This window comes from Condylura cristata, unplaced genomic scaffold (assembly GCF_000260355.1).
Source record: "Condylura cristata isolate star-nosed mole 26May11 unplaced genomic scaffold, ConCri1.0 scaffold00007, whole genome shotgun sequence".
Lineage (NCBI taxonomy): Eukaryota > Metazoa > Chordata > Mammalia > Eulipotyphla > Talpidae > Condylura > Condylura cristata.
Window position 1 is genome coordinate 60621963 of NW_004567108.1, and position 26921 is coordinate 60648883.

At 35.8% G+C, this 26921-nt stretch overlaps 1 protein-coding gene across 1 annotated transcript in view; it reads right to left on the bottom strand.

The window, feature by feature from the left end:
• Nucleotides 1-26921, bottom strand: part of FBXL17 (F-box and leucine-rich repeat protein 17) — a 514059-nt gene that overhangs the window by 476795 nt on the left and 10343 nt on the right. The window contains exons 3-4 of the mRNA XM_012721780.1: nt 8851-8973; nt 5285-5542 (exon numbers count right to left, since the gene is read on the bottom strand). Coding sequence (XP_012577234.1) covers nt 5285-5542; nt 8851-8973 — 381 coding nt within the window. The remainder of the gene's footprint in view (nt 1-5284; nt 5543-8850; nt 8974-26921) is intronic.

Here is a 26921-nt window from a genome sequence, read left to right on the forward strand (position 1 = left end):
CTCTGGCCTGTACCCCAGTTCTGTATGAATAAATAAATAATTCTTTAATAAAAAAAAAAAAAAAGAAAAGAAAAATGACCTTAATGAAAAATTCACATTATCCCTAAATTGAGGTAGTTTCTTTTTAATTTTAAAGTAATTTGTTTCTTTTCTTTGCCAAACTGGTTTGGGCACAAATTGCAGAATAATGTTGAATGAAAGTGGTAAAAATGAGCATCATCATTTTGTTTCTGAACTCAAGGGAAAAACCTTTTTAGTCATTTTCCACTGAGCATGACATTAGCTGTAGATTTATCATATGCACTCTTTATTAAACTGAGGGGAGTACACTTACTCCTAGTTTATGATTTTTATAAAGATTTATTTATTTATGCTTATAGAACTGGGGTACAGGCCGGAGGTGGGGGTGTGAGAGGATTCACCAAATACAGAGTGGGGAGAACAGGCACATCTACAGAAATACACTGCTGAGGGGAGCAGCAGGTGGGTCAGGAGAGGTCTGCTGTGACACGTGGGTCAACTCCCTGGCGGGGGATTGAACTTGTGCTGCAGTGGCTTCCAAGAATTTCATAGTTCTGTGCTCTAACTGGTTGTGCCACCAGGGAGAGCCCCATGATTATTTTTTATTATGGAAAGGTACTGGATTTGCTAAATGCATTTTCTGTATCAATTAAGATGATTATGTGGGATTTTGTCCTTCATTCTATCAACGTAGTATTTAACATTGATTTTTGTATGCTACACCACCCTTGTATTCATGGGATAAATTATACATAACAGTATATAGTCCTTTTAATATGACTAATTTGTTGAGGATTTTTGCATCTACACTCAAAGAATATTAGTCTATATTTGTCTTTACTTATAAAATCTTTGACTTCATGATCAGGATAATGCTGGCCTCCTAGTAGGTAGGAAATCTTAACTCATCTTAACTATTCTGGAAGAGTTTGAGGAACATTAGCATTAATTCCTCTGTAAATGTTTGGCAAGATTCACCAGGGATGCCACCTAGTCCCTGAATATTTTTTTGTTGGATATTTATTATTGATTCAAACTCCTTACTTGCTACATATCTCTTCTGATGTTACACTTTCACTTGAAATGCTTTTGTAGTATTTTAGGAATTTACCATTTCATTTAGGCTATTCAGTTTGTTGGGGGTAGAGTTATTCATAATTTTTTATTTCTTTAAAGTTGATGATGATGTTCACTTTCAAGTTCCTGACTTGTATGTTGAGTATTCTCTTATCTATTTGAAAGCTTGTCATTTTTATTGGTTATTTTCAAAGAAACTAGTTTCGGTTTCACTGATCTTTCTTCATGGTTTTTCAGGTTTTTATTTTTCCTTATCGTTTCTCTGATCATCATTCCCTTTCTTCTGTTAGGTTTGTGTTTAGTTTGTTTCTTCAGTTGTACACTTAAGTCTTAATCTCCTATCTTTCTTTTTAAGTTTTTACACTCTAATTTGCCCTCTGAAGGCTGTTTTTGTTGTATCCCTTAGCATGTACATATTGTGTTTTCATTTGCATTTTTGGTATTTTCTAATTTCCCTTATGAGTTTTTACTGTAACTCACTGATTGTAGGAGAGTGTTAGGTTCATTCCATTATGGTCAGAGAAGATACTTATCTGACTTGAATCTTTTTTAATTTATTACAACTGTTTTATGGTTCAATATATGATCTAATTTTGAAACTGTTCTATATGCACTTAAGAATAAGTATTATTCTGTTAATGATTATAGTGCATTGTATATTTATTTATGTGGCTGGTCCGAAGGTAGTCTACAGTATCTCAATTGACTGTTCACTGTCAGTTATATTTATTTATGTTAGAAATAACTGGTTTATAGTTTTGTCAAGTCCTCTATTTTCTTCTGGCTAGTTTTTCTACCCATTATTGAAAATGGGCATCAAACTCTCAAACTATTACTATTTAACAATTTCTATCTTCAACTCCTCTCATTTTGTATTCGTAGGGGCTCTGGTTTTATGTGTCTATATATTTACAATTATTATATCTTCCTGGGCTTCCTTTTCATTATATAATAACCTTGTCTTTTTTTACTTAACTTTTTTTTAAAGACTTATTTATTTATGCATACAGATCTGGGGTACAGCCAGAGGTGCAGGGGCTGTGAGAGGATTCACCAGAGACAGAGTAGGGTGCAGAACAGGCAGATCAACGAAGTATACTCCTAAAGGGAACAGCAGGCAGGCCAGGAGAGGTCTGACACACCATGTGGATCATTACAGGGCCAGGATCGAACTCATGCTGAAGTGGCTTTAGCTTCTTAGTTCTGTGCTTTTACCCGATGTGCTACCAGGGAGGGCCTGATTTAACTTTTTTTCTGATAATAACATAGCTATTCCTATTTTGGTTATTAGTATTTGAACTGAGTATCTTTTCCCATTGTTTGACTTTCACTTATTTTATCTAAAATGAGTCTTTTATGGACTTTATTATCTATGATTGATATTCTTGTCATTCAGTCTGCAATCTTTTTGCCTTTCAATGAGAAAACCAAATGATGCATAACAAAGTATCCACTGATAAGGTAGTATTTGTCTGCCATTTAGCTATTTTTGGCTGTATGTATTATATATATTTTGGGGTTCATCATTTCCTCCATGCTGCATATTTGTAATCAGTAGACATTATGCATTGTATAAAATGACTGTTCTCTCATTACTTACCTGCATATAATTTATATAATGTTTATCACCTTAACTTATAATTGACCAATTTAAATAACAATGTGGTTTCTATATTGTATACTCTCTTCCTGTTTATGTCTATCCTTCCTCCTTTATATCATTAGCACAGATTACATATTTATATATCATCTGTCCACTAACATAAGTTTATAATTACAGTTTATACATTTGCCTTTCAAATCATATATGAAAATATAAGGAGTTACAAACCTAAAGTATAATAAAATTAACTTTTATTATGTTGCTACCTATACCAGTGTTGTATTTTTTTTCTTTATGTGGCTTTCAGTAATCATCTAGTCTTTTTATTTCAACTTAAAGGACTACTTTAAGCACTTCTTACGGGGTAAGTCTATGATTTCCCTCAGTGTGTATTTGGAAATACTTTAATGTCACCTTCATTCTTAAAGAATAGTTTTGCCAGTTGTAGAATTTTGGGTTGACATTTTTCTTTCACCAAGCATTCAATGAAAAAACCAACTGTTGATTTTATTGAGTGTCCTTTGTATGCACAGAGTTATTTTTCCATTGTTGTTTTCAAGATACTTACTTTGTTTTTGGCGTTTAACAGACTATAAAGTATGTCAATCAGATCTATCTGATATTACCATGCTTGGAATTCATGAATTTCTTGGATATAGTTTCATTAAATTTGAGAAGTATGGACGGTCATTTCTTCAAATATACTTGCTGATTCATTTACTTTCCCTTCTTCTGGGATTCCCAGAAAGTAAATGTTGTTCTGCTATGAGTCCCAAAAGTACCTTAGCCTCTGTTGACTTTTACTCACTCTCTTTTTGTTCCTGAGGCTGAATAATTTCAAATATTCTATGTTCAGTATTGCCTATTCTTTCTTCTGTCTGTTCACATCTGATGTTACAAACTGTGGAGAATTTTATCAATAATTGTAATTTTCAGCTGCAGAATTCCCATTTTGATCTATTTGGTAACCTCCAGTTCTTTACTGTTCTCATTTTGTTCACATGTCTGTTCAGTTCCCTGATCGTTATCCCCATTAGCCCATTAAGCATATTTAAGCTAATTCATTTAAAATCTTTGTGTATTAAATCCAATGTCTGGGCTACCTCAATAATGATTTCTGCCTTTTTTTTTTTGAAGCAACCAAAAATTCAAGTTCCTCAAAAGCCCAACAATTTTAATTAATGGTAACTCAAAATTAGACATGCAAATATTATAATGTAATATGATATAGGAATTTGAGAAATCAGATTTAAAAAGAGCCCTCTTTGCTAACAAGAGTTCACCCCTCCTCTAGGGATTATTATTTGATTATTAAAGTTTTATCTTGTGGTTTTGCAGATATTTTCCTGAATGCCAAAAGCTTAAAAATAAAACAAAAATACTTCGAGTTTTTGCAGACTTGTTCTGTCTTTGGATACTCCTTTAACATGTAGCCATGTCATTTACAATTCTTCCATGGCCTTTTTACTTCTTGCACTAAGAGCAGCCAGTGACTAACGTGTGAAGTCTCAAGTCTTTCCCAAGCATTACTCCTGTACTGGGCAGGTACATGACTTCCTAAAGCTACCTATAAACACTAGTACTTCTGAATCAGTCCTAGCTTCCTAAAGCAATTATCTCCCTCACTTTTCCTCAACAGGCCTTAGATGGTCCACATGACTATGCACTATCTTTTGCCTCAAATTCAAACATTTCATTTGTATTACAATGCTTTTGTTCAATGCCCACTATTTTCCATCCTGAAAAGTTTCTGAACTATATGAAACAGATATAAGTGCCTTGTATCAGTCCTTCCAGAAGCTGCCAAGAATGTTAGAACAGACAAAATCAGTCACTGGACAATAAAGCCTGTAGGTTCCCTCTGGAACCAAATATTTGGGTCCTACAATGGATATGAGTTGCTATTTTCAAGACTTTGCAAAGCTGGGGTGGGTGTGAGTCAGACAAATAAAAAAAAGTTCTCCCAGTGCCTAGTACAATAGTGAGAGCATTACTAAGTATTGCAAATATCCACAAATCCAGGGCCTACCATGTAGAATACATTCAATATTCATCAAATGAATAATCCACTTAGACAAGAAACTTTAAAGGCCATTTCCAAAGAAAGTGCATAAAAGAAGAAGATACTTGCTACTATTTTTAATCTAATTACAGTGCCAAATATATGTACTTTCGGTTCATTTTATACTTTTTAACTTGACTATTTATGCCTTATAACAATATCTGAAAGCATGCTGACCCAAACTGTACACTGTTATTTAAAGTAAATTTAAGGACAAAATGTAAGTAAAAAAATAAATTATAATAAAGTATCTAGTACCAGAATCCAGGTACTACAAAACACAACAAAATTAATTTACATTATCACCATGGCAATCTAGTTTAATGTCCCAAACACAACAAAATTAATTTACATTATCACCATGGCAATCTAGTTTAATGTCCCAAACAGAACACATAAAAGAGATGACTGACTTTAGTCTCTGAGCATTAATTTAAACATAGCAATCTTTTAAAGTTTCACTATAAGAAAACACTTCTAGTTAATATCAGTAGAATTATTTTATAGTTTCTAAAATTTACCTGTTTGAGTCCTTCATCAGTAAGTTTGTCCTGGTTGCCTACATGAACTTTCTGAAGTAAAGGACAGTGAGAGGCAACCGCAATAATTGAGGTGTCAGAAAGCTGTTTACACCTGTATGCTGTATACCTAAGTAGTCCAGGACACTTAAATGCTAGAACACATACGCCAGTATCAGACATACTGCGACAATCAGAAATGTTGATCTCAATTATATTTTGACTTCTTGATGCAATTTTTTCCAGTAATTCATCAGTGACCTATGAGAGGGAAAAAAGCAGTAAGTTTAAAGATAAATGAAACTTGCATTCTATTCTTGTTTTACTTTTCTCCAACAAGTAATACAATTATTATAGGGAAAAAATCATAATTAAAAATGTTATTTAATATTAAAATAAGAACTACAGTGCTAATTAAAAGATATATTTGGTCTTTGTCCTGAATTCCTGGAACAGAGCTCTCAAAATCCAAGAAATTTCCTGAATTGTCTTTGTTATTCATAATGAGTCCCTTTTGGCCACAAAATGCATTTATACCAAGGAAGATGGGGGCTGGTTATCAGAAAGACCAAACACCACTTGATTAGAGGACATAAACTTTCAGTCCCACAACCTGACTTCCTGGAAGAGAAGTGGTGAAAACTGGGTTATAAAGAACTTTGGGAAATACATCAAAGTTCTGGAAGGGTGACACATCCACAGAAAGTAAGAAAGTTCCATGTCCTCTCCTCCCAAACCTTGCCCTATGTTTCTTTTTCAGTTGTCTTGCGCTATATACTATTCAATAAAATAGTAAATGTACATATTTCCCTGAGTTCTATAAGCCATTCTAACAATTTATTAAACTACAAGAGATGACAAAGAGGGAAATTTATAACTGGTTAGTCAAAAGCACGGGTAGCTGCTGGGATTTGTGACTGATAGAAAATGGGACGAAGCCCTTAACCTGTGAGAACTGCACTAACTCTAGGAGGTAGTGTGAGAATAGAGCTGAACTGATACTGACAGGATACTAGTTGGAATCAGATAATTTGCTGTTAGGAAAGAAAAAACTCCACATATGGTATCAGAAATAGTGTTAGAAAACACCAAGGAAGAATGTATGTTCTTATTTCAATTTAAAAAAATCTATCCTTATTGCAAAAATTTAATTAACATTTTATACACAAATGAAATGAGGGATTTAAAATGTTTTGTTCTCTATATTTAACCCAGCAGTGTATATTATTCATCATGGAGTATAAATTTTGACTTTACACTTTTATTAGGTGACAGAATAGTATATAAAATCACAATATTTTACTACTCCTATGAAAATACATAACTCATCAATATCTTAGAAAATGTATCATTTTGTATTATCAGCACACCAAAGACTACCAATGGCCATATCAAATAGCTTTTCTTAGTGGACTTCAAGCTAAATACATATAACTTTAAAATCTACCTGCAAAAAACATTTCATGACCATCTGGAAAAAAAAATTAATCTACTTATACATATTTGTGGCCTCATTATTACATTGTTTAAAAAAAAGATAATTAACATTATTGAAGTCTCGAGTAAAAAGGGGCAGAATGAAAAAAGATATGTGATAAAATTTAGAACCGCAAAATAAAAGAATTGTTGTGTTGAGGGTTATTATGAGCAATAGCCAAGGTGGGGTTATTATGAGCTATAGCCAAGGTTGAAATTATGTTTGTTTATATTTGTCTACAAATGCTGACAGTTTCCTTCAAAACAAAAACTCTAAGATACCTCTCTTTTGATTTATTTATTCATCTCCAGAGAGGAAATGCCATTCATCAGTCTGAGTTTTTGACAAGTAGCTCAAAAATTCAGGAGTAATGAAGAGCAGTAGGTTATCTCACATTACTTCATGCCACACTACCAGTCTTAATTAACTAAATAATCACCATTCCCCATGAAAAAAAAAGACTCCATAAAACCAGGTAGGTTGATGACTAATTCTGTAACTACTTCAACCTCTTATCAATGAGAGAGAAAAAGAAAATTTATCCACAAATAACGTGGAACTTGCTTAGTTTGTTTAAAGGTTACATGTCATACACAAGTATTAGACAGAAAAAATATCAGTGGTATATAGAGGTCACATTTTTTTTTTAAGACTGATTTATTTTTGCATACAGAACTGGGATACAGGCCAGAGGTGCAAGGGCAGTCAGAGGATTCACCAGAGACAGAGTGGGGAGCAGAACAGGCAGCTAGACAAGTAGACTGCTGAGGGGAGCAGTGGGCGGGTCAGGAGAGGTCTGCTGCCTAGCCATGTGGATCACCTCGGGAGCTGGGGATCGAACTCAGGCTGAAGTGTCTTTAGCTTCACAGTGCTGCACTTTAACCAGCTGTGCCACCAGGGTGGGCCCTGGAGTTGACTTTTACCATCTATCTCACAAGAAGCTACTGTTTATACCTCTTTCCAAATCAGTGACATTACTGCATTGTGAGACATCACATCAGTACCTTGAAAGTACTACAAAAGAAAATATTTGTACTACAAAAACTAACAAGTATTACAAATCAGAGGTAAATGCGTGTTTGCTTTTGAAAATTGTTAAACACAATTACTAATAATATCACAGAAATAATTAAATCAAGTTAAGAACTCCAATGAAATTTTATTTTGGCAGCTTCCCTGGTAGCACAGGGGTTAAAGTTACATCAATATCAAATTACAGCCAACCACTGCAGCTGAGCTCCAACCCTTATCCAAGACCTTTCTTGTCTGCTGCTCCTCTCAACAGTGTATTTCATTAGACATGCCTATTCTGCTCCCCAGTTTTTCTGGTGAATCCTCTCTCACTCCCTGCTTTTACCCTAGTTCTTGTACACATAAATAAAAATAACTCTTTTTTAAAAATTTATTTTTATTGAAAATTTTTATGTATTTGCAATGTCAAATACTAACAACAGTTTAAAGCAGGAATCCAGTATAACAAATTGTTTACAATAAGTATTAACTCTGATCCTTTTCCTTCATTTTAATGCAAACATATAAACAAATTAGACAGTGAGACAATAGGGAATACTAGAAAATTCATTAAAAAGAAAACTGAAAAATAATTTAGCTCATTTCCATTTAGCTATAGTAATAGATACTCTTATTAATAGTATAATATTTAATAAGAACAGTAATAGTTTCAAATCATAAGGTTGTTTAAAGGATGAAATGGATTAATATATATATATATAACAAACAGAATAGTACACGGCATACTGGGAGTACTATATAAATATGTGTCATTATTTTCTACTATTAACCAAATAATTATTAAATGACTCTTCACAAAAAGAAGTTTAATAATTTTTAAAAGGTAATCAAAGAGGGAAAGGAAAAAGAGAATTAAGAAGGAACAGAAAATTACAAGTCTACACTAAAAAAACCCTTCTTCACCATAAGAACCCAATTTTAATTTTTCTCACAAAAAAAGTACTATGTTACAAAATTATACACTACATTTATCTAAGCTATCTTGAAATAATACAATGTGAGAAAGAACTAAAGTTTGAGGGATCAAATTAAGCATTTCCTTAGAATTAAGATGGCATACCTGCTGACGACTACTAAGGTCCAGCTGCTTCCAAAACTGGAAATCTAAACAAAGGTCCCGCCAATATTTGCAAACCAATGATGCGGAAAGACAACGCTCATCCAGGGATAAATTGGAAAATATCTGTGAATGATAAAAAGAATCATATCCATAAAACATTTTAAAGGCACAAGAAGCGGCTGATAAATTAGAAAAATTAATTTCTAAAACAGAAAACATCTTTAATACAAATAGCCGTTAAGGAATAAGCCATTGTTTAGGGCTTCCCTAAAAAGAAAACTGGGTACAGATGTTAAAAACATGGGCTAGGGCCCTCCCTGGTGGCACAGCGGGTTAAAGCACAGCACAAAGAAGCTTAAGCCACTTCCGCATGAGTTCGATCCCGCCTGCCCCGGAGGTGATCCACATGGCGAGGCAGACCTCTCCAGACCCGCCCGCTGCTCCTCTCAGCAGTGTACTTCGTCGATCTGCCTGTTCTGCTCCCCACTCTGTCTCTGGTGAAGCCTCTCACCCTCCGCATCTCTGGCCTGTACCCCAGTTCTGTATGAATAAATAAATAAATCTTTTAAAAAAAAATGGGCTAACATTACCTTTTGTATAAGAAGGAGGTAGAAAAGTGATAGACATGCATGTAGACATTTGTGTGTGTGAGAGAGATAGAGACAGAAAAAGAGTGAGACTGACCATATAAGCCAAAAACTAATAGGCACAAAAATGCTTACTTTTAGGACTAGAATGCAAAAACAATGAAAGTCAGAGTACTATGAAAGTATATGGCCTTATGTTTCTGACTCTGAAACCATGTGAACTTTTTAATAGGAATTTTTTGGAAAAATAAAACAAAAATAAATTTTAAGAAGGGCTCGTCTGTTTCATGTATCATTTTCATAAACACAACCTTAATCCAAACCTGAAAAAAATATATGTACAATTTTACGACATCCAATGAAATATCTGGTCCAAACTCCTATGGGTGGAAAGAAAATTAAAGGAAGGGGCCAAGAAGGTACAAACATCCAGTTATACGGTAAATAAGAATTAGGTATAGAAAATAAGTGCATTACTGTACAACATGATGACTTCATTAACACATCTGCTATATGAACATATAAGAATGTTATTGAGAGTAAAAAAGTTCATTTTTACAGGGAAAATTTATTTTCTTCTTCTTTCTATTCTATCCATGGGAGGTGTATGGTAGCTGAATCTGTTGTAGCAATCATTTCATAATATATGATACTTAAACCATCATGCCATATGCCATCAACTAATAAAGTGATATATGTCAATTATTTCTCAATAAAACTATGACACTCTTCATGAAAAATGAGGAAAAACTAAAAAATTAATATAAAGAAGAAGAAACCAAGAACTGACAACTAATGCAACTGAATTAGAAAAAGCTTATCAATGGTGACTTCAATTTTGGCAAATGTACGATAGTAAAGTAAAATAATCAAACTCAGGGAAACTTAAAGTGTGGCTGTGAATTCTGTATTATCTTTGCAACTTTTATTCAGAAGTATCCCAAAATGAAAAGTTTATTTTAAACAGTTAAAATCATAAAAATAAGGTTAGAGTTAAGGTTAAAATCAATACTTTTTTATGATAAAGAGATGTATCGACAATACAAATGTATGGGCCACAATGACATCCTGCACTGAGTCAACTATAGGAAGAAGCTTTTGATTCAAACACATAAAAATGAAAACCAAAGAGATAGACATTAGATTAGAAGGAAAATATTCTTTATATTGTGGGTTCTTTATTATGTAGGTTATTATTATAAAAATATTCTTTATATTGTGGTTATAGTCATAGTGTGGTTATGGTTTTTAAGCTATTATACATATTGGTTCACAATTACAGTATTTATCACAGATAATATATCAAGCATTTGCTTTTGGATTTCTTATCAAAAATCAAAACTGGAGAAAGTTAAGAAAGTAAATATTGAAAACTGTTGAACCCAGTCAAATGATACATGGGGAGTTTACTATTTTCTACTTTGGTTTGTTTATATATTCAAATTTTTCCATGATATTAAAGTGAAAATTTTAACAAGATCATGTGCTTTAAATCTAAACTGTCTTATCCAAGATTTGAATCATAGTTCTACCAGTTAGCATCTATGTAAACTTAAGCAAACTATCTAATATCTTTGTATCCAAACTTTCCCTTTGAAATGAGGATAAATAAGTATTTACCTGATAAGATTACTGGAAGAACTAAAGGAGAATAAAATTTTTTTGGAACAGCATCTGGAACAGAGTAAGAAGTATACAAATAATTCCTATCATAACTAGGATCTAAAATCATTTTTACCTTTGTACTATCAAAAGTTGTAGATACTATGCAAGAATCTCTTTTATGCTTACATTTTATCCCCTGGCAAACAACTACCTTCCCTTTACAACTATTGTTCCCAATCAAACAGTCAAGTGAGAAGTAAAAATGATGTGTAATAATTGCGCAGTGAAATGTCCAATGCCAGAAAAAAGATGGAGTCAGGCTCACTACAACTTTTCACTTCCACTCATGACAATGAAAACCTATGGACAACTAAGAGCAATAATGTCAGAATTCCAAAAGATTAAAATCAGATGGACTGGGGAGATGGACCAAAAGTTAAATAATGTACAACAATGAGAATGAGTCAGTAAGTTGTTTTTGGTTTTGCCTTTAATCGCCCAATTGTGGAATTGAGGATAACCTCTATGCAAAACTGCACAGCAAGCACACCAAAAATTCAAAGTTAAAGACTTCTTTCAAGACATACGACTAAAGATATGCACCAGACAGAAACAGAAAACCTAAGAAGTGTCCTTCATTTTAGGTTTACTTTCCTCTTTTGTCTTCCTTCTACTATTGCAGAGCTGTAACATGGCAGCTTTGTGGGCACCAGGTAGGCACAAATTGTAAATATAAACCTTATTCTGGAGAGAAAGAAAAAGAAGAAAAAGAAAAAAAAAAAAACAGGAAGGGAGCTCTGTGGACCAACGGGTATGAAAGGAATCCCCATCTTTCTTACTACTTCATCATGAAAGATGTCGTCCAAATTATGTAAAACTATACAGCAGCACAGGTGGCTCTAACTCTGTAAGAAACTCCATTTACCTAGCGAGAAAACAATAAAAGGGGCCCCTGGGATGAAAGAGATTTGGAATAAAGGGTCCACTAATTCTATGTATGAAGCAACAAAAATCCTAGTTAAATGCAAGGTTGCAGGTGTACAGAAAAAGTCCAAAGAAAATACCACAAAGTTTTTGTAAGTTGAGCTGACATTATAATTACAAAAAAAGAAGACAAAATGAAAATAACACCCATTAAACCAAACAAAATTCTCTGTAAAATGCTGAGACCAAGAATTTCTCATGATAATATTCAAACATCCATGATACAATCCAAAGTTACTCAAAAGGGGAACGATTAATACCAAAGGAAAACACCATCAACAGTTACCAATACTATCATGATCAAGATGACAGCATTATTAAAAGCTTTAAAAGCTGCCATTATAGACATATTTCATGAGATAAATGTAAAATAGTGTTAAAACACCTACCTATTGAGAAGTACTCAACTGGAAATAGAAAAAAGAATTAAGTGAGCATTTTTCAAATGGAAGGAAAAAAGTTAAACTGGAAAGGATCAAAAGCAGAATGGTGACAGCAGTGCAAATAAATGTATAGTGAACTTAAGGACAGATGAATAGCAACTAATCAGACGAAGAAGAAAATGACAAGACAGAAAATCTGCAAAGCACATCATCAAGGATCTATAAGAACACAGCAAAAAGTCTAGTTTTCATGTCTTGGAGTCCAGAATAAGTGGAGAGAGAGTGGAAAAAACAAGATCGGCAAACCCCAAACAAAGTCAGACAAATTCATAATCAGATACATCATAACCAAGCTATAAACATCTAATATAAAGAAATAATCCTGGGGGGGGGGGACATAAAGAATAACAGAAAGAGGAACATCAATTCAAATAACAGCAGATATCTCATCCAAAATCATATAGAAAGCAGGCAATGGAAACGTTTTTTTAAAAGTTTAAAGAATTATCAATTCAGAATTGTATACCCAAAAAAAAATAACAAATCTGATATTTTCCAAGAAATGAAAACCAAGAACTTCAAAGGCAACAGAACTGTTCTAAAAGAAATGCTAAACGAATTTCTCCAAGCTGAATGGAAATAATAGAGAAATTTGAAATTTCAGGATTGGAAGAAAATAGAAAAAGTAAATGTCTAGAGATACACCCGTATACACACACAGATATAAAACAGAGGCATTTCTCATTTTTTTTATCAGGGTAATCAAAGTATTACATGATGATAAAAGGGCTGACAAACCAATTAGACATGCAATTCTGAATGTTTTTACACCTAATAACAGAGTTTTAAATATACAAAGTAGAGAGTGACAGCAGTAAAAGAAAATTGATGAAACCAACTATATGTGTATCCATTCTTTTTAATGTGTAAAGAACCCAAGAACTTGGCCATTAAATAACACATTTCTACACTGCTTATAGATTAAAAAGAAATTATCAAGAAATGTTAAAAATGTTTTGAGTTGGGGCCCCCTCTGGTGGCACAATGAGTTAAAGTGCAGTGCAAGGAAGCTGTGAGCAGTCACTGCAGCTGGAGGTCCATCCCCAGCCAGGGAGGTGATCCACATGGTGCAGCAGACCTTTCCTAACCTGCCAGTTGCTCCCCTCAGCAGTGTATTTCAGTCTATCTGTCTGTTCAGCTCCCTACTCTGTCTCTGGTGAATCCTATCACCCCCTGCATCTTTGGCCCATACCCCAGTTCTTGTATGCATAAATCAAAATAAATCTTTAAAAAATGTTAAGAGTTGAATGAAAATGCAAACAATTAAAGGCATTTTAAGTAGTGCTCAGAAGCATTATTACATGTTTACGTTAGAATGGAGGAAAAATCTCAAATCAGTAAACAGCTTTCTCCACAGCAAGAAAAATCAATGAAACCAAAATCAGGTTATTTGACAGCAACAAAGCAGATAAAATGCTATCTAGTCTCACCAAAGAAACAGAGAAAAGACACAAATTACCAAAATCAACAAATTTATGGGCATAAATTATTTCTATTATTTTTAAAATCTTCACAGGATTCAACAACAACAAAAGTAAACAATCTAGTCAAGGCTTTACCAAGGCAGATGAACTTAAAATACACCTCTCCAAAGAGGAAATGCAAATGGCCAAGAAACATATGAAAAAATGCTCAACATCCCTCATAATCAGGGAAATGCAATCAAAACCAAGTGAGCTACCACCTTACACCAGTAGGAATGGCACATATCAAAAAAAATTGCAACAACAAATATTGTGTGAAACAAATGTTGGTGAAAAAGAACTAGTCTACTACACAGCTAGTGGGAATACAAACTGGTCTAACCATTATAGAAAGTTGTGTGGAGGGCTCTCAAACTCCTAAAAATGGAGCTGCCATATTATCCAGCAATTCCATCCCTAGGGATCTACCCAAAGTATAAAAAAAAAAAAAAAACTGATTAAAAAGAATAATGGTACCCCTATCTTTATTGCAGCACTCTTTATAATAGGTCAAATCTGGAAACAACCCAAATGCCCAATAATAGATGACTTGATCAAGAAGATGTATTATACATGCCTCAGGGAATACTATTCAGCAATCAAAAAAGAAACTAATGCCATTGACAGCAACATGGATGGAACTAGAAAGAATTATGCTCAGTGAAATCAGTCAGAAGGAAAAAGAAAAACATCAGATGGAGGAATATAGGAGGCATATAGAGGAACCAAATAAGGTATCAAGGAGAAAAATAACAATAAAAAGCACAACAAAACAAAAATAAACAGACAGCTATAAACCAGAGTCATTATGCAGGAGAATGGGGGGAGAGGTATCAAAATGAGGGAGGGAAGTGCACAGGGGACTGTGGTGACAGCACAGGTGGTGGGAATTCTATGAAGACTACGCCTGAGAAAGAAAGCAAACACTGTTTAAAAATGATCAGTGATGCAAAATATACATAAATAAATGAATAATGGGTTTGGGAAAAAAATCTCTTTGTGCAGGGGTCTTCCCAGTGGTACACAGGGTTAAGTCTTAGCACTATGAAGCTATCTGCAGCCAATGCAGCACTAGACCCATCCCAGCTGCCAAACCCCTGGCCAGAAAGCTAACCCATACAGCACAGCAGTCCTCTCCTGTTTCAACTGCTGCTCTGCAGCAGTACATTTCATTCAATCTGCCTGTTCTGGTCCCCATGCTGCCTCTGGCGAATCCTCTCACCCTCCTGCACTTCTGATCTGCACCCCAACTCTTATACACAGGAATAAATATTTTTTAATTGCTTTGTTTAGCATAAGAGCTACTCCTCCCTTCATTACCAATACTGGTAATCTATGGCTTCTTTTTTTTCTTGATTAGGCAAGGTAAGAGTTTTGCTGATCTTTTCCAAAACCAAGCTTTGGTTTCCCAATTTTCTTTACTGCTTTTTGTTTCTGACATGTTCTTTTTTTCCAAGTTTCTGGGGGTGAAAGCTTAAATATATTAATTTCATAGCTTACTTCTTTGTTACTGGGGTCAGCAAACCTTTGCCATACAGAGTCATAATTAGCATTTTGTGTTTGTAGGTCTCTCAAGAATAGTCAATGCTGCTACTGTACAGTGCAAATGTGCATGTGCATAAGTGAAAGCACATAACTGCCATTTTATTGGGAAAAAGATGGCAGCAAATTTGGCCAGCAATCTGTGCTTTACTGCCTTCTGCTTTATAGTTGTACCAGCAAACAGTTATAAATTCCCTCTAATGACATTTTTAGGTACACGTCACAAATATGACATGAATGCTAATGCATTTCACTTTCATTCAATTCCAAATAATGTCTACATTTTCTTGTGCTACTGGGCCCTCCCTGGTGGCATCACAGGTTAAAGCACAACACCATGAAGCTTACTGCAGCCACTTCACCTCAAGTTCAATCCCTGGCCAGGGAGGTGACCCACATGGCGCAGCAGACCTCTCTTGACCTGCCAGCTGCTCCCCTCAGCAGTATACTTTGTCACTCTGCCTACTCTGCTCCCCACTCTGTGGTAAATCCTCTCACTCCCACACCTCTGGCCTGTACCTGGGTTCTTGTAAGCATAAATAAATAAATATTTAAAAAAAAAGATTTTCTTGTGATATCTTTCTTGATAAACGAATTATTTACATGTGTGGCATGACACCAGTAAAGTATGGCAGAAGAGGTAATTCCAAACATTTATCCCTTTGCAAAATTAACAAACCCTAGTGGCTAATAAAAGGTTATTTAAAAACAACAAGGAAAGGAGCAGCTGAACTTTACTACTTAAGGAAATCTGTAAAATCACTACTGCAACACTAAGCTAACATAAAAGATTAGTTCTAAAATGTCACTAACAGTAGCTACCTCAAACTCAAGGAATATGAAAAAACGTGGTGTCCAGAGTTGCCAAATTATAGTATTCAAATTGTCCAGTTTAGAAAAGACTATGAGATATACAAAGAATCATGGACCATTTATAAGAAAAAAATGAATACAAATTGTCTATGAGGAAACCCAGAAATTATCCTTACTAGGTAAAGACAACAAAATCAGCAATTTAAAATATGCTAAAATTACTAAAGGAAATTACTTATAAAGAGCTAAAGGAAACTATGAAAATCAAAGAGTCTCTCACAAAAGAGACATTTCTAGTCCTAAAAAAAGAAAGAAGTTAGAGAAGGAAAACAAAAATTCTTAAATTGTATCATATATAACTAGAATGAAAATTTCACTACAGATTCGATCAATTAGAGCAGACAGAAAAGTTATATAAATGGGTCAAATATGTTCTCTATGCATTGGCCTCTAAAATACTTCTTCATTGTAGCCTGAAATTACTAAGCTCAAAAGGCCACGGGTGATAAACTTCTCCTTTTACATATCTAACTATTTTTACAATTGCCAAAAGTACTAGGCACACTTGACAGCTGTTATACTATTGGTGTGGTAGGGACTGTGAGTTACAGGTTCCAAGTCACTGTTGTTCTTAAGAGTCCTATAACCCAGAGACTCCTGCTGTCTAGCTGAGTGACATCACCTATTTGCATAAGCTTCCCCAGTGAATCCTACCTCCCCTGGGAGCATCCTCCCCCTCAGAATCCCCTTTCCCTCAGTTTCTTTGCCCTCTCCCTTTCAAGAAAGACACACCAATTCCCTTACTACCTTATTTCACCTCCTAAGCCCCCAGCCCACAGAATAAGCCTCAGTGCAGGCTTGTGCCTAAGGGACTTCCCCATTCATGCAACAGAACATTGCCAATAAAACACAGTCCAATAAATTTTATGTGTTACCATCCCATGTGGGAATATCCCTTTCACTGATCAGCATCAAAATACTTCACACACTATAAGAAAAAAGAATCAGCGAAACTGAAGACAGATCAACTAAATTATCAAGCAGAAAGATGAATAAAGAAAAATTTAAAAGCCTCCATTAGACACACTTACACACATATGCTAAGAATAACAGACAGAAAGAGAGGGACAGAAAAAATATTTGAAGAAATCATAGTTGAAATTTCCAAAATGTGATACAAGAGGAATCTAGACATTCACAAGCTTACTGAAACTGGAAAGGGTTAACTCAAAAAAATCTACATGAACACATACTGTAACTAAATTGTCAAAAGACAAAAACAAAGCACCCTGAACACAGCAAGAAAAAAGGCAACTCATCATTTACAAAAGACCCTAAGTAAGATTAACAACTAATGATCACATCTCATTGAAAACTACAATAAGGCCCAGAAGACAAAGATATAGTGTATGTAAAGTAGTAAGAAAAATCAAGATTCTGTATCTTGGGAAATCATTCTTCAAATTTAAATATAGAAATCAAAATATTTCCATATAAAGAAAACTCGGAGTTTTAACTATACAGTAGACCTGCCTATAAAAAATGTTAATGGGAATGCTTCTGGCTAAAATGAAAGCACACTAGCCAGTAGGCTAAAACACATGAGAAATAAAAAATGTTAATAAAGGTAGGTATTTAAAAGGTATATAACATTCACTACTAATGTATTTTTGGCCAATATGCATCTTTTCACTACACAATTTAAAAGAGAACTACCTAAAATAGTAATTATAAATTTATGCTAACAGACACAAAAAAAATAAAAGGTATAAGCTGTAATTACAACATAAATACAGGAATGTTTTCTATACCGTTGCAGCTAAATTGGTATTTTGTATTATAAATATCTTTATACATAAAGTGTAAAAGTTTTATGTACTACAGTATAAATGTCTGGCTAAATTTTAATTGTCAAGAAATCCACCTTGAATAAACAAATTGCTAGCTGTATGACACAGCTATGAAGAAAGGAACTAGACTGTCCCCACTCAGGAAGGTTCCCCTTTCTGAAATCCCTGGGTAACCTAAATAACTGACCTCTTGAGTAACTCCATTTCTCATTTCCTATGCTTTTTAGTTAACAAAGGGTGAGTCCACAAACAATAGCTACTTCACCTTGGATTGTATAAAGCAGAGCCTCAAGACCATTGTCACTCCCACCCCTCTGCCACTACCTATGACCTGGCTATGTGGCCCTCAGTTGTCCCTGTGCCCTTTTGGACCCATGAGAAATAAATTTTAGTACTCAAAGCTCCCTCATGGTTTCTACTGAAGTGTGTCCCACAATCACAATCATAACACAAAACCGGCCCAGGCATAAATAAGGTGCCCAGTCAGAAAAATGTCTTTGGGCCGTACTACAAGTGATATGTGCCCAGGCAAGTACTGCAGGCATTTCAACCAGAGGCTCTATCATCAATAAGGTCCTGACTAACAGAACAGCAGTAATTCAAACTAGACTCCATAAATTTTGATATTAATTATAACCCTGAGAAATACTAAGACAACTGTGTGCATAAAAGTGTATTTACACACACAATCACGAGGAATAAAATAGTATATTTAAGATATCTAACACAAAATGTAATGGAGGAATTGATAAAAACATGTAAGAGAGAAAAATAACAAAATTACATAAGTCTTTCCTTATCAGTAATCACATCATAAATAAATGTTACTGTCCCATTGAGAAAATGAAAGAAGAGACAAACAGAAAAACAATTCAATCATATACTGGAAAAAAAAAAAGAATGGAAAAACAAATTCCACTCAAATATTAACAAAGAGATCTGGAGTGTATTTAACTAATGTCAGACAAAATAGACTTTCTGACAAAAACCAAAAAAAAAAAAAAAAAGTAATAATAACCACTCCAATAAGGTATTGGATGTACCTAAAACCAGAAGTCCAATCAAAAGTCCAAAATGGCCAAAATTGAAAGAAAAAATAGATCTACAATACTACATTGAGCTTCAACATTCTACTTTCAAAATGGGTAAAACAGTAAAACAAAATAATCAAGGAAACTGAAGACCTGAACAACACTTAAACCAACAAGGTAAGCCTAACATTTACAGAGCACTCCACCCAACAGCAGCAGAATATAGATTCTTTTCAAGTGCATATAAAAAATTCTCAAGACAGAACATGTATTAGTCAAATCAAGTTTCAGTAAGTTTTTTTTTTTTTTAAAGATTTATTTATTCATTCATACAGAACTGGGGTACAGGCCAGAGGCTCAGGGGCGGTGAGAGGCTTCACCAGAGACAGAGTGGGGAGCAGAACAGGCAGATCGACGAAGTACACTGCTGAGGGGAGCAGCGGGCGGGTCAGGAGAGGTCTGGCTCGCCATGTGGTCTCCTCCGGGGCAGGCGGCAGGCGGGAATCGAACTCATGCGGAAGTGGCTTCAACTTCTCAGTGCTGTGCTTTAACCCGCTGCGCCACCAGGGAGGGCCAAGTTTCAGTAAGTTTTAAAAGACTGAAACCATACTAAGTATTTTCCCTGAGCACAATGAAATGAAATCAGAATCAGCAATAGAAAGTGAGTTGCAATTTTACAAACATGAGAAAATTAAACAATACATTTGTAAGTAAGAAATCACAAGGAAAAAAAGAGAAAACTTCAGATGAATGAAAATGAGATATATCTAGAAACTATATTAAAAACAATTATCAGGCCTCCCTGGTGACCCTGAGGTTAAAGATATGCTATCAAGCTATCAAACTATCACCAGCCACTGCAGCACCTGCCCCTGGCTGATGAGTGAGCTGACCCAGCAGACCTCTCCTGCCCTCCACATAGCCCAGCAGACCTCTTCTGTCCTGCCCACTGCTCTCCTCAGCAGTGTATTTCAGTCAATCTGCCTGTTCTGCTCCCCACTCTGTCTCTTGTGAAGTCTCTCATTTCCCACTCTTCTGGTCTACAAAAGACCCACTTCTTTAACCTATAGATAACTAAATCTGTTTTTTAAAAAATCTATAATCAGGGACCTCCTGGATGACAGAAGGGGTTAAGTCTCAGTACTATGAAACTATTAGCAACCACTACAGCAGTTATTCAGTCCCAGACCAGGAGTTAACTCAGGGCACAGCAGGCCTCTCTTGTCTCCCCTGCTGTGCCCCCCTCAGCAGTGTGTTTCAATCAATCAGATACTGCTCCCCACTGTCTATGGTGAATCCTTTCAGTGCCCTACACCTCTGGCCTACGCCCCAACTGTTGCATATATAAAAAAATCAATCTTTTAAAAGATTATATTAAAAAAAAAAAAGATCTTGAATCAATACTCTAAACTTCCACCTTCCGAAACTACAAAAAGGAGAGGAAACCAAAGTGAAGCCAGGTAGGAGAAATACGGATTAGAATGAAATGCAGTCTAAAAATTTTTAAAAATCAATGAAACCTTAAGTTCATTTTTTTTTGAAAAGACAAATAAAATTTACAAACCTTTAGCTAGACTAACCTAAGAGACAACACTGGAATTATTAAATTCATGAATGAAAATGGAGAAATCAGCAACTATGCAAAAATAGCAAGAATTATAAAAGAATACTATGAAATTTTATATTAAAAATTTTCTAACCTTTTTTATTGTCTCTACTCAGTTTTCAGTAATCCCTCAACAATAATAATTTCTTCAGATCTGTCTCTCACTCCCCTACAAACTACAAAAGACCTGACTCAAAAAGAAATAGAAAACTTGAATACACCTAGAACAAGCAAAAGTAAAGAATCACAATCAAAACATTCCAACAAAGGTATGTCAAAGACCAGATGTCTTCAATAATGATAGTTTAAAAAACTAGTGCCAATCTTCATTAAATGTTCCAAAAAAGAACATGACAGAAAATTTCCTGACTCATTTGAAGAGGTCAGCATTACTTTACTATCTGAATCCCTGTGTAATATAAAGTCAGACTATTACAGGAAAACTAAAGTCCAATGTCTATTATGAATACAGAAGCAAAATCTTCAACAAAATAACAGCTGAATCCAACAGTTTATTGAAAGACACTGTACATCACGGTCAAGTGGGATTTATCCTAGTAATGTGAAGGTGGATCAACATTCAAATAAATGCCTATCACAAACCATTAAAATAAAAGTTTTGTTTTTTTTTTTAAATGACCATTGCAATTGACTTGTAAAATGTATCTGACAAAATGCACACACCAAAATCTACTCACAATTCATCAGTTTTTCTTAATGGGGGAAAAGATGATGGAGAAGAGGATTGGGAAACAGAAAACTAGAAATAAAATGAAACTTAACCTCGTAGATGGCACTTCTAAAAAGCCCACAGATAGCATGATATGTCATAATAAAAGAATGAACATTTTTTTCTGAGATGAAAGACAAGACAGAAATGTCTGCTGTTTCTACTTCCAGGCAACAATTGTACTAGAGATGCCCTCGACTTACAGATATCTTGAAATCTCATACATAGAAAAATCCTTAAAAATAAAATACAAAAAAACCTAATAAGCAATATTTCTATATCCTAGTGATGAACACTGAAAAGTGAAATTATGAAGGTACTTGTATTCACAAAAGAATCAAACAATAAAATATGTTCATTAGTTTCCATCTCTCTATATTAGCATTTGTTGGGTCAGAGTAATTATAATCTCCCATAATTTAAATAACATTGCATTCCACTCTTTTAACATCTTTATAACTGTAGTCAAAAGTTTGTTTTTGTTGTTTTGATTTTTTCTGTTAACCCAGTCAGTTATCTAAATGCTTTCTTTCTCTCAATATGTGTTTCATAATTTTTCATTAAACAACTAGACATTTCATAAAGCATAACAAATCTGGAATTTACTTTTGAGAATTTTTTTAAGTTTCAATACGTTTTTAAAACTTTATTTTTGTAAATTCCCTTGGCTTTAAACTATGTCCCTTGCATTGTGGGTGCCTCTGCTCAGGCTTTTCTTTCTTTTTTTAAGATTTACTTTATTTATGCATACAAGAACAGGGGTGAGTCCAGAGATGCTAGGGTTGGGGAGACTGAGAGGATTCACCAGAGACAGAGCGGTTAACAGAACAGGCAGACTGACTGAAATACACGGCTGAGGGGAGCAGTGGCAAGTCAGGAGAAATCTGCTGGTCAGGAGAGGTCTGCTGCCCCAAGTAGGTTGTTAGTTAGCTCCTTGGCTGGGGATTGGCTACATATAGCTTCACAGTGCTGAGACTTAACTTGCACCACCAGCGAGGTCCCTCTGCTCAGGTTTTAATTCTTATTTATATTTAGCCTAACTTTGTAGACTTTCTAGTCCTGCACTTGAACAGCTTAATTTTCAGGCACTTATTTGGGCAAAGGTATGTTCAAACATCTAGAGTCTGCTATGCAATCTGTGTGCAACTAGGGAAGAGTACAGTAAAGAATTAGTTAATTTTCAAATCAATGCCTTTTGGCAAGAACTAGAATTGGAAAACCAGCAGTTTTTCTATAAGAGAATCTAATTCAGCTTGGGTCAGTGAGTACAAGTCTGTATTTGTCAATTAAAAGTGGTAACAGGCCCTCCCTGGTGGCGCAGCGGGTTAAAGCACAGCACTGAGAATCTAAAGCCGCTTCCGCATGAGTTCAATTCCCGCCTGCCCCAGAGGTGACCACATGGCGTGGCAGACCTCTCCTGACCCGCCCGCTGCTCCCCTCAGCAGTGTACTTTGTCGATCTGCCTGTTCTGTTCCCCATTCTGTCTCTGGTGAAGCCTCTCACCACCCCTGAGCCTCTGGCCTGTACCCCAGTTCTGTATGCACAAATAAATAAATCTTAAAAAAAAAAAGTGGTAACAAACAGGAAAACATACATATATATATATGTATGTATATATATATATATATGTATGTGTATATATAATATATGCAAGTGTCAAGTTAGAATGAGTAAGGACTAGCCAGGAATTTAAGGAGTCTTGCTATTTGCTTACTTTCAGCAAGACACTCACAGGTCTGCCTGCACATGTGTATAGTTAGCTGCACAGTAAGCCAGGGAGTTAATGGAGACCTTCATGTTTCTTATTTCCAACATTTATTTTTGTTTCTTGCTTGCTTTGTTTGCTTTCTATTGAGTAATATTGATTTACAATATATACAATGATTTACTATAAGATCACATCTCTTCATATATGTCACCACATCCCCACCAAGGCACCCAAAGTACTTCACTGTATGTAGTACACTGTGCCAAACTCCTAACACTTTATTCCCACCCCCTTCACATCCCTTCTTGTAGCCTCAACCTACAAGCAAATTTCTCAGGTTTGTTATTGGTTTGGTATTGTCTGACTGTACCAGAAACTTCTCCATAAACGAGGGAGGCACCACATTTCCCTATCCCACTAAGTAGCAAGGTGAAGCTTATACAACAGAAAGCATGGCACTCAAGGGACACACAAGAAAGACGCTGAAATAAATGTAGAGAAGGATTCATTTGTACCAGTGACTTGGGGGACATGAAAGAAGACACATAGGAAAGAGATATGTAGACACTTGGAAAAAAACATATGGAGGAGACTGATGATGGACAGCTTTTATCATGATTTATACTTTGATTTTGCTACTTTTTTCACAGATTTTCCTGGCTATTTTTGTCCCTTTTCTAAGGTTCCCTGCCAGAGCATGCTTCAGATTTATAGCAAATTTTGTATCAATCCTGTTGGAGTGAACAGTTATCCATGAGGGAAGAGTGACTTTGGGTGTTTCACTGGGAAACTATTATCCTTTCTTCTCTATGCATATTAAATTCTATTTTTCTTTTACAATAAGTCTCCTTTGTCTTTGTATGCATGGACAGCAGAACTCCTTGAAAGGGTACAAGTTTGGAGGGTCAGCGGTACCCCATGGTCTACCCTCTAACATGACACTTTTTTCTCTATATCCCGCATATGAGAGAACAACCATTGTCTTTCTTCTTCTGACTTACTCCACTTAACATAATCCACTTCAGTTTCATCCCTATTGTTGCAATAAATTCCTAGCTAATCCCTCACTCATCCCAACTGACACTTACAAATATGTGCTTCCCTATTTGTTTCCACTTTTATTTGACAAATGCAGACTGACCCAAACTGAGTTAGATGCTCTTGTAGAAAAGCTGCTGGTTTTTCAATGCCAATTCTTGCCAAAGCACAGTAGGTGCTATGCAAGAATGCAGACTTTCAGTATTCTCACCTGAAACTCTAGAGGTTTTCCTAGGAATAAATGCCACCCTGTTTGTAGTCTGCTTTCAATCAAATTCCAAATCCAAAATGTTTGGGACAATTATGCCCAGTTCTATTATATTTTTTTGTGTGTGTGTGTATGGAAAAGATTCACCAAGTTTTTCATACAGCCATAGCTAGAATTCTTTCTTGTATGAATATTTTTACATCTGTCCCCCTCATTTCAGAGATAAATTAAAACTCAGGATCATTTGATCATTTGCTTAAAAGATTATGTAGTTTTGGCCCTCCCTGGTGGCGCAGCGGGTTAAAGCGCAGCACTAGAATTGAAAGCCACTTCCACATGAGTTCGATCCCTGCCTGCCCCAGAGGTGACCACATGGCATGGCAGACCTCTCCTGACCCGCCCGCTGCTCCCCTCAGCAGTGTACTTCGTAGATCTGCCTGTTCTGCTCCCCACTCTGTCTCTGGTGAAGCCTCTCACTGCCCCTGCAACTCTGGCTGTACCCCAGTTCTGTATGAATAAATAAATAAATCTTTAAAAAAAAAAAAAAGATTATGTGGTTTTAAAGAGCTAAACTGTCCTTTAACAAAAAGAAGATATATGTATCATAGTCTTGGAAGTCAGAAGTACCTTGTGCCAAACATATCTGACTTTACATATCACCATCTTTGGTTGTGGTTGTCTCTCTTGTAAAAATGAGATAACTGTTGCCATTCACAGATCTGCTGGATCTGGATGAGTATCAGTTATCCAGATCAATCCTGGTGGATCTAGGGTCTCCATCATGGCACAAGGGTTAAGTCTTAGACTATGAAGCTATAGGCAGCATGAGTTAGCTCCCACCTATAGAGCTAACTAATCCACATGGCACAGCAGAACTCTCTCTCCTGTCTAGCCCACCGCTCCCCTCAGCAGCATATTTCTGTAGATCCACCTTTTCTGTTCCCTACTGTCTCTAGTGAATCTTCTTAAACCCCCCCCCCAATCTCTGGCTTATACCCCAGAGCTTGCCTGCATAAAATAAATCTTTTTTAAAAATCCTAGTGGATCTAAATAAGTATCATTTGTCCAGATAAAAGCAGCACTAGTGAAAATGGATGAGTAGAAAGGCAATACATTAAGCTGAAATACCATGGTCTTCCCACATGGCTTATGGTATACAATATACAAAGTGGCCCTCAATGACCATTGGGGCCCCACCTCCTGATATTTACACATGTATAAGTAATCCTCTCTTCTTGAGTGTGAACTGTATTAACTCATTCCTAATGACTAGAGCTTGGTAGAATTGTTACAATGTAACTTCTCAGATTAAGTTTAAAAAAAAAAACTGGCTTCCATTTTGGGTGTCCTTGTATCTGTTGCTGGTGTGGGAGCAGGGAGAAGACAGAAAAGGTGAACTGCCATGTTGGGAATAGCCCTAATGAGAAGCCCACATGGTAGGGCAAAGGACTTAAGAATCTGGCCAAAAGCCACTGAGTAACTGAGTCCTGTCAACAACCAGATGAGTAAGCTTGGACAGGAATTTCTGAGCTCAGCCAACAATCTGATGATAGGCTGAGAGACCCTGGATGATACAGAGCCAGCTAAGTCACACAGTGATTTCTATGTATGGAATCTAAAATAATGTTTCTTGTTTAAGCTACTAAGTATTTGGCATACTTTGTTACATAGAAATACATAAACATGTTTTAAAGTTCATTTATCTTTGTTATTAAAATAACGTCTCATCTATACCCTTACCTCTCAGAAAAAAAACTAGTCCTGGATCTCCCTGGTAGGCTAGGGTTCAGCACAATCAAAGTCATGGCCCACCATGACAGCCTAGGTTTGATTTCAGGCTAGGAAGCTGGCCCACATAAGGCACAGCAGATCTCTCCTGTCTCACCCACTGCTCCCCTCAGCAGTATATTTTAGTACTCCCACTCTGTCTCTAGTGAATCCATAGACTGTTACAGGATGGTGCCCCCTGGATGGGGTTGCTGGTAAGGATAGATAGCCCCAAGGAAAATGCTACAAGTTGGGAGGAGCAATGTTTAAGGGATATGAGTGATGTCAGCAGGAGTGACGTCAGCAGGGGGATATGAGTGACTGCAGCAGAGGGAGCAAGGGCAGTCTTCAGTGAGTTTACCTTTCAGGATTTAGTTTTCAGATCTTTAGTATTTGAGGCAGTGGATTTGGGCCCTCACCACACTCCAGTCTTCCAGAAGGCTGTAACAGCCTGGCAGAGAAAGGTGACAACCTGGGGGTCAGACATCTGACTAAGCTGAGTGAGTGTGGTTGTCATTCTATCGTTGTAGCTGCTGTTTTGAGAGTAGCTTGCCAAATGGGGCATCTCGGCAGCTCATGGAGCAACTCCTTCTAATGTCTTTGTGAGTCAGAATATGGCCTACCGTCTGGCTGCCACATGTCTTCGATCGCAAAGAAGATGCCATCTTAGATATGTGGCCTATTCAAGAGAAGAGC